The 8,986-nt window shown below is 43.3% G+C and overlaps 1 protein-coding gene across 5 annotated transcripts in view; it reads left to right on the plus strand.

Moving 5' to 3' along the window:
- abch1 (ATP-binding cassette, sub-family H, member 1) overlaps positions 1 to 8,575 on the plus strand; it is a 39,421-nt gene extending 30,846 nt beyond the window's left edge. For all 5 annotated transcript variants that reach the window (XM_021321642.2, XM_036126330.1, XM_036126331.1 and 2 more), the window contains exons 17-20: positions 860 to 963; positions 3,984 to 4,143; positions 5,639 to 5,743; positions 7,902 to 8,575. In XM_021321642.2, coding sequence (XP_021177317.2) covers positions 860 to 963; positions 3,984 to 4,143; positions 5,639 to 5,743; positions 7,902 to 8,008 — 476 coding nt within the window. In that variant the 3' untranslated portion in view covers positions 8,009 to 8,575. The remainder of the gene's footprint in view (positions 1 to 859; positions 964 to 3,983; positions 4,144 to 5,638; positions 5,744 to 7,901) is intronic.
- Positions 8,576 to 8,986: the final 411 nt, after the last annotated feature.

Consider the following 8,986-nt stretch of genomic DNA (forward strand, 5'->3'; position numbering starts at 1 on the left):
GTATAAACACACATAATACTTTTTTAAAAAGTGCAAAACTTTAGATCAGTTTGGGCTGGAGATTAAAAAGCTTGTTCTGCAGACGTATTCAAATCTTTTTGGCCTAACATAAAAGTGTGGCTGACATGAGTTATTGATGAAAATCCACGCAGGTGTAATTTGAGAGGTGGCCAGTAGAGGGAGCAACACGAGCACAGCTGACTGAATGAAACTATGAGTTATTCACTGTTAAGTCTTCAAGTGTATTATATCCCTTTTTCCCCTACTTAATTAAAGCATAATTGGAATCGGATTAATCAGAATTTAATAAATCTTCTTTTTCTTCTTGTTTGAACAGCATGTGGTGAATTTTATATGGTTTCTTTTATTTATTCATTAACTAATTCTAAAATTTCTTCGGGTTCGAAGTGTTCACACTCAAAATAGTACAACTTGCAAAATTCACACATTTTATTAAGCCTTTTCCTGCTAAAAATGTAGATAAAGGTAAAGTAAAGTGGAATTGTAGTAAAGATAATACAGAGGAGATTATTTCAGGGTTGAATTTTTGCCTAAAACCCCTCTTTATGTTTTTGTTTTTATTTGACTAAGAAAGAAAAGTGGTGCATTTCCTGATTTGTATAAAACTCGTCTGGAAAATGAATATTTAGTCTCACAGGCAAGTTGCTATTCGCTGTTGTTCTCGTTTTTTTTTTTTTTTTTTGTTTATTTATTTTTTAAAACATAAAAACACATTTTAAAAGAGACTAAATCTAGTCGCATCAGAACCATTGCTGCTGAGTTACATTAAATGTCTCATTTCAAAAATGTTTTCAGCAGCAGATTCATACAAGCCCTGTCCTTTTCTCCTGTCCACCAGGTGTAAGCTCTATGGAGACGATGCTGGCTCACCTCTTCTCCCAGCTTTTTGTCATCAGTGTTCAGATCATCCTCATGCTGCTCTTCATCCTGCTCGTCTTCAAGGTTGGCTAAAAAAAAAAAAAAACACTCAGACATGCTGTCTTCAGATGAAGTTTATTCAAGCTTTGGAATAATCTTCTGCAGGCAAACTAATCCAGAAATCCAGAGAGGTTACAATGAAATACGACCTTAAGTAATAACCTGGTTATACCGGTTGAATGTTTTTTAATGGATCTATTTGAAAAATGGATAACGCTTCACCAGCAAAAAGATGCTTTGCCTAAGTGGGATTTTTGTGACACATCAGAACTGGAAGGAAAGGGTTCATGGTTTTATTTTTATTTATTTGTTTTACCAATAACAATTTTTAAAACAATCCTTAACATATGCCTCAAAATCTTCACCATGGTAAGCCTGGAGGAGCTGCAGAGATCCACAGCTCAGGTGGGAGAATATCACTCATGGCAAGAAGAAAGCCGTGGTTGTACGATCGCCGTAAGACATCCTGCTTGCACTTTGCCAGCAGCCATTTAGGGGCGTGGTAAACAGGTTGAGGAACATGCTATGGTCAGATGAGAACACAATTAAACCTGTGGGGCTGAAAACTAACACACTCTGGACATTTCCATCCCACAGTGAAACATTCCAATGGTGAAACATGGCGGAGGCTTCATTATGCTGTGGCTTTCAAGAATGGAGGGCGGAGCTGTTCAGGGTTAATGGAAAGATTGCTGGAGCTAAATTACAGGCCATGAAAGGCTGTTAAAGGCTGCAAAAGACTGGGACGGAGGTCCAGCAGGACATCGACTCTACACCTTAGAACGAACCGTTTAGATCCAGCGCATATTCATGCGTAAGAATGACCCGAAGTCCAAATCTGGAGCAAAACTTAGAGCGGTTGTTCACAGACCGACTGAGCTTGAGCTGTTTTGCAAAGCAGAGCGAGCTCCAGATGCACAAGTCTGTTATGGCGACCAAAGTCACCGCTGACACGGCCTGGGTTTGACATGCGGGAAGCGTTTCTCACACGTTGAAGGTTAATATTTCACCAGCCTGGCAGCTCTTTTCCTCGGCTCATTTGCATTTTTACTGCATCAACAAAAATCTGACTTTACCTGCAGCGACTAAGAGATTGCGTTAAGAAGAATTCACCGTGGCCTGCAAGCAGCTGTTCACTATCCGCTGTCTGTCGTACATTTGTTTTCCATTTCTAGAAGAAATCAACTTTTCGCCTGGGGCTTCAGCAGAGTCTGAAGTTAATCAGGGTCAGGTCGGGCGTGAGAACAACACACCATCAGAACGAGAGTCCAGTATTGATTGTCTGTACATACAGTATCTTTACAGAAACAATAGAGAGAAAGACGCTTTCAGACAGCAGGGGACAGTCTGAAGGCGGCTGGAGGGTTTCTCTTTTCATTTAATTGCAAAACTACATCTCAATGTGTTCAAAATGGCAAAAGTTGCAAAAAGCTCAAACCCTTGAACACATGTCCTGAATAAGCGGATCGTTTCTACCTCAACCCTGAATAAGCGGATCGTTTCTACCTCAACAGTCGGTCATTGTGTGTGCATGCGTGCCCAGGACGGCGTTAATTAAGTTGCTGGAGTCCAGAGAGGCCGCGGCTTCATAGATCATTTCCTGCGTCGCCCGTATCCAAGGATCGCTGCAGGATTGCCACCACAACAGCCTGCGATTGCTGTGGCAACCGTGTGGTCATGTGGCCTCAGGGTGCGGGTCTATTTTTGCACGTTGTCAGGGGAGACGGATAGTGCGAGCTCCGAGGAGCAACACAAACATTCCCATCAACTTTGGAGAGTTTATCACCTCCAGCTGAGTCTGTATGAATTATACTTTTCATTCGTTGCCTCTATTTATTTATTTATTTGCCGTATCTGTCAGAATGTCGTTGTTGACATTCGAGAGCGTTTGGATCTCTGCAGATTATAATTCTTTTCGATTGCCATGTTCTTGTTTTCTGACAAAACGCGCTCCTTAAACTCATCCATGAAACAGCTCATGGGAACATTTCCTAAATGTTTTGTGGTTTTCCATCAGTAAGCATTTAACAAATCTGAAAACATCTTGATTCCACTAATATTTCCTCCATATGAAACTGAGATTGTAACTCTTTTAATGATAGGGAAATACTTGTAGTTGTTTAAGGGAATATTGCGAGTTAAATGCCCTGAAAGTCAGTCATTTTTATGTCGTGCATCCTCCTGGCCTGGAAATGGGTTCAGGTTATGTTTCAGGGTTAACATGCAGTCTTGAAAAGACTGGAAAAGTATGCAGTTTGCTTTTATTCTTTTCCAGATCTAAATAAGAATGAAAACAAGCTGAGTTTGTAAAAGTGTTTGATTTTTCTGACTGCTTTACTTGTTCCGTTTCTTTAAGCACCAAACTCGACTAATGCTTAAGAAATTCACTGGTTTTTTACTTTGACTTTTCAGTCTGACATCCTGTGTCTTAGATTTGGCACGACTTGACTTTAACATTTTACACATCCGTGTTTTCTTTCTTAACTTCCCGGCTAAGTGCATATCGAGAAATCAGAAATTGTTGCGGTTAGCTCAGCCTAGGCCTGTAAAACATGTTGCATTTCTGTTTTGTGTGTGTGTGTGTAGCTTCAGGGCGATCTGAGGTCATTCCTTTTTCTTTCTGCAAACAGATCATAAAGTAATATGATAATTTAGTGTCGTAAAAAGCTACTTTTGCACGGCTGCCTAGCTCGGTTTGCCTTTCCTTGTGGTGAGCGGGAGCATTAGGGCAGCCGTTTAGTAATGAAACACCGCCGCTTTTACCACAACAAAAAGGTGCAATAATGTGAAAGTGATGCGTTTGGTGTTTATGGGTCATTCTTTAAAGGGCTGATCTGCAGCAGAAGCCATCTGGTGGCTGTAAACACAGCAGCAGCTGCTCCACCTCACCGTGGTGGTGGCAGAAAGACTGAGGCTGACTGCTGCTTTGGACCCCATGTGTGCTTGGATCAGATATAACAGAATGCAATGCTCAAACAAACAAAAAATGTAGAAATCATGCATTACCCTCCCTCACTGTACTTCATTCTTCCCTCTCTGCACAGATGCCGAACGAAGGCTCCCTGTTTCTAGTCATATGTCTGATCGTGCTGCAGGGCGTCACAGGCATCTCCTTCGGCCTTGTCATCTCGGCGGGGATTGACGACGAGCAGAGCGCCAATCAAGCCGCCCTGGGCATCTTCTACCCTAACCTCATCCTGAGCGGTGAGCAGAGATTCATGAAAAGTCTGCCACAGAACCGCTTCACGCGGGTCCCGCGTGAGAGCAGACCCGCGGAGCGCAGCGGGTGACCGATGGCTTATTTAACCAGGAACGCTGATGGAAGATGGCTGTGAGCTGGGTGTCAGCCTGCGTGTGGGGGAAGCTGGGGCTCGGACCTTAAGGTGGCTGACGGAGTCATGAGAAATAGCTGACGTTTTAAGAGTTTGATGGTGAAGGTTGCGTTTACGGGGAATGCTAATCCGCAAAAGCTTGGTGCCTGCATCCAAACGAAAGAGCAGCTGTCCGATATTTAATATAAGAATAATAACAGAAGCACAATCTTTCAGCATAAATGCCAAATACTATTCAAAATTCGTCAAAGACAACTATTCAGTGAAACCATATGAAAACCAGTTTTAAAATTTAAATAAAAAAACTACTTTGTTTAAAACTTTTACTGCACTTTTTCTAAACCTAACTTGTATTGTAAAAACTGCAAGGATGAGATGATTTGCAGCGTTTTTCCTTACTTCTATACTAAGCTTGTATGTTCTGCTCCCACAGAGCCAAATTTTAATTACTTCAATATCTGATTTATTATCTTTGGAAACCATCTTAATCGGTACTATTTTTGACTTTCTGACAGTCTTGCAAACCTCCGTTGTGGACATTTGTTGCTCTTTAACTCTTCCTAGTTGTTGTTTTTTTCTTTCTTTTTAGGAGAGGACCTCACATTTTGTACTGTATGGCTTAAGCAAAGTTCACATGTGCAGGAAAAATGATGAAGCAACAGCCATAAAAATAAAAACATTTCTGCAGCCTCTGATTGTAGCGCTTAGCATCGTCGGCTAGGTTAGCATTACTAAAACAGCTGTCTCCATGTGTAGTCTCTGGACAACGTACCCTGACTCCGTCAAATTGAACTAAAATACACTGAAATATTTAGCCTTCCTGTTTACTGCTGAGGGTCTCTCTCTCTCTCTCTCTCTCTCTCTCTCTCTCTCTCTCTCTCTCTCTCTCTCTCAGCCTCGGCAGATGTGTCCCTACATGTCCTAAAAAATGTGCTTTCCCTTGAAAAAGCGTCACGCTTTCTTGTTTACCTCACTTATGGATGAAAATAGTTGACTTCCTACAGAAAAATGTCCACGTCATAGAGTATTGCTGTGCACCACACCTAATAACTACATGCTTGGTATTAGGTGTGGTGCATTCAGAGAAGGGAAAATATTTTAAGTTTATTGTTCACCAAATAAAACGGATCTTGTACCGAGCGGTAAATGAGAGAAAACGCAGCCAAGGAAAAGACTACAGCTCAACACCTCTAGAACAGAAAGCGGACTTTCCTCGAATACAAACGTAGAGAAACAAGGGATGACTCCTAACTTTGGGTCAGCGCTGTAAATGTTTAATGCGTTGTTTGTCGCGGGTATCCGAGCGCCAGCTGCATTTTTTATTCATCGGACATCTTACACTGCGTCCTCTGTGTCCTGTGATGCAGGTATCATCTGGCCTGTGGAGTGCATCCCGTATCCTCTTCGCTACCTAAGTCTGGTTCTTCCTCAGACCTACGCCTCAGAAGCCCTTCGCTGCATCATGTACAGAGGTGACGTACACACAAACAATGACACGGAAGCTGTAAATAACACGTGTGAGAATCACCTGCGTGTCAACCACTTCATTTCTTCTGTCATACGCAACATAAGCAGCACTTTAAATCATTCATCGGTTCGGCGTAACCCACGTCCCTGGAATGTAAGGGGTAGTATTTTCTCCTTCCTCTGACCCCACCGCCTCTGAACAAGAGCCACCTACAGACCTCCAAGTTACACGATACACAGGGAGGCAGAGAAGCTCTTTCCTGTTTATAAAAACCTTATCGCTGAGTTACTGTGGAGGATGAGACTGAGGCAGAGCTCTAAATTGGCACGATTCAATTTAAGGTACTGAAGCTTTGCAACATCACCCTCCTGCGCTTATTAGGTAAAATACCCCCTGAATATTTTTGGACAATTTCTGTCGTCCCTGCAGTCATTATGACCTCACTGCAGTTCAAGGAAAATTTAGACAAACAGCGGGAAAAACACGCTTTTCAAAGGTTAATGTTTTTTTCTGAGTACATTTATTTCTCAGAAGATTGAAATGCACATCACATATCAAAAATAACCCAAGTAAACCTCACATACAAAGAAACAAAAAAAGTTATTCCTTAGATTATGAGTACTTAAATGTAAGAGTGGAAAAGCCTTTTTTGATATTGAGAACTTTTAGGTATCTGTTTTATTGTGAAACCAGTCATTCATCTATCAGCCTGTGACCCCCAAAATAACAGCGCCAAAGACTGGTGACCCCCTTTTGGCAGGATGGGGGCTATCCATCCATCCATCCATTTTCTGATCCGCTTTATCCCTCATGGGGTCGCGGGGTGCTGGTGCCTATCTCCAGCGTTCACTGGGCGAGAGGGATGGGGGCTATTTTTTTTTTTTAGAAATTTAGAAACTGCGTGAATAAAGTCACAACATTTTGAAATAATAGTAGTAATTTAATGACAGTTTTTGTTGATTTCTTTGTATGTGTGTTTCATGTGGCTTGTATGAAAGCATGGGCGTCTGCAACACTCCTCTCTCTCTCCTCTGCTCCCTTCTGACCACAGGCTGCATGGCGAGGCGACGTGAGAGACCTGTAGCTGTAAAACAGTGTTTTACCAAATAAAGCAAAACTCCAAATAGTTTAAGGTTGAAACTTTCAGCTGTCTTCAGCATCTTACTTTAGCAATCAGCTCAATCGTTCTGGTTAGCTTTGCTGTACAATATGTATTTATCCCCCAATGCCAGCCCAATCCTTGACAGCTACTATCCTGCGATGTCTAGATGCCTGAATGAAACGGCTGAAGCCCTCATTCAGCTCTGCAGGGGCCTGGCAACAAGTCATGGTTTTTACTAAGGGGCCAAGTCTGATTCCTGAAAAACAGCCCCCCCCCACCATTAACCTGACCCTAGCCAGATGAATTTCGTTCTGCTTAGCTCCGCCTAGCTTCACTCACATCCATCTGGGACATCTTCCATAGAGAGTGATTTCTTCAACGAATTTTATTGTCCAGCCAATCAGGACGCAGGGCTGGAGTTTCATAGATGTGACGTAGCGGAGAAGCGACCGTGAGATTCAGACAACAATGGCGGCTCGCATCGAGGAAGCAAGCGTTAGCATTGATGCTATTTCTTCCGTGTTGTCCAATCTACCTAATATTGTTTCATTAAAAGAACATCAGAGAACGCCTCTGAAGGCTTTTGTTGATGGAAACGATGTTTTCGCCCTTCTCCCGACCGGATTTGGCAAGTTTTGTTTTCCGGGGCGCGTCTGCAGCGGTTAGCGCGAACCATATTAGGAGGCCTTTAGTCCGGATGCGGCAGCTCGGACATGGAAGTCCAAAGCTCTCTGTGCTCTACTATAGAGCCTCTGTGATTTTACGCGGATACGATGCAATTGAGTTACTCACATTCCCAGTTGCTTCCACTCTGTTATAATAGCACCATCGACGGTGGAACATTTAAAAGAGAGGAGGTTTTAAGTTCGGTTGCACCGGTGGGCTCCCATCAGGTACCACGCTGAAGTTCACCGATCTCCTGAGAGCGACCCCTTCTGTCACAGAGGCTTGTAGAAGCCGTCTGCACGCCTACATGCAGATTATTATGCAAATGAGGCCATGGAAGGGATGGGAGACATCTTATTTCAACGTGCAGCTAACGCTGTCGTCTTCTCCCTAGGCTGGGGTATAACTGAGATGATGGTGTGGAGAGGTTTCGCCTTCACCCTTGGCTGGAACACATTCTTCCTGATCCTGGCTACCGTCATCCTGAAGCTGAGGACGTGACAGCCTCCGTCCCCTCGGAGGACGCCGTCCCGAGCAACGGCGGGGGAAGCTTTCAGGTGCAGATCGGGAGTCGACAATCTGCGGAGGAGGCAGAGCAGCAGAACTCAAGAATAAACCTGGGAGGAGGAGGGGGGGGGGGGGGGGATTGGCTGTGGTTTGAAGGACTAATAGGTTGATGTATCAGTCTCCCTCCTCCTGACTATCTCTCTGACAACACACTGACACACTCTTTCTGATCCCGCGGCGGTTGGTTTGATTTATTCCAAGTCTACGTTCAAGATGCTTCGCGTAGAAAACAAGTAGCAGCAGTTTGTTGGTTTCACGTCTATCCGCAGCTTCTTGAAAACCTTCCTCGTGTGAACAGCCACAAACCAACTCAGGGGTCACCTTTTTTTGTTTGCCTTTAGACATAATGCTGAGAGATTCTTCCTGTTTTACACTTTATTTTAGAACAAATGAAGGCTGTTCGTTTTTTTTTTGATGGAAAATAATATAAATATGTTGACTGTAACTGATGGATATTTTTAAGGTTTTGCCATCCGTACTACATTAAAAGTTCGATGGGCACTGGAGAAAATGAAGGAAACTTCAAAGAGGAGTCTGAGCACAAAGAAAATGAGAGAAGAATGTCTCATTTCCAAGCAGGAAATGGACAAGCTTATTGCACAATGCAACGTGAACGCAGAAGAAAAGTTAAAAAGTGACGATTGCTTCATATTGCTCGGCCATTAGGCCTCGCACAGCATCTCTGTCTCTCTTGCTGCTTGCTTGTTGTATTTATGTTGAGCCTGTGGTCCTGTCTGGGTATGAAAGGAAGCGGTAACAGTTGGATCTCGCCGCGTTACCCGGTGCTAACGTGTTGTCCTTCTTCAGCTTAGGTTGATGGTGTTCCTTACAACTCTGTGCCTGGATCTCCTAAAGGAGGGGGATGTTGGTGACGGGAAGCTTTTCTGATCTGTGACTTTGATGTTTTTTCGT

Source organism: Fundulus heteroclitus, chromosome 22, assembly GCF_011125445.2.
Source record: "Fundulus heteroclitus isolate FHET01 chromosome 22, MU-UCD_Fhet_4.1, whole genome shotgun sequence".
NCBI classification, from domain to species: Eukaryota; Metazoa; Chordata; class Actinopteri; order Cyprinodontiformes; family Fundulidae; genus Fundulus; species Fundulus heteroclitus.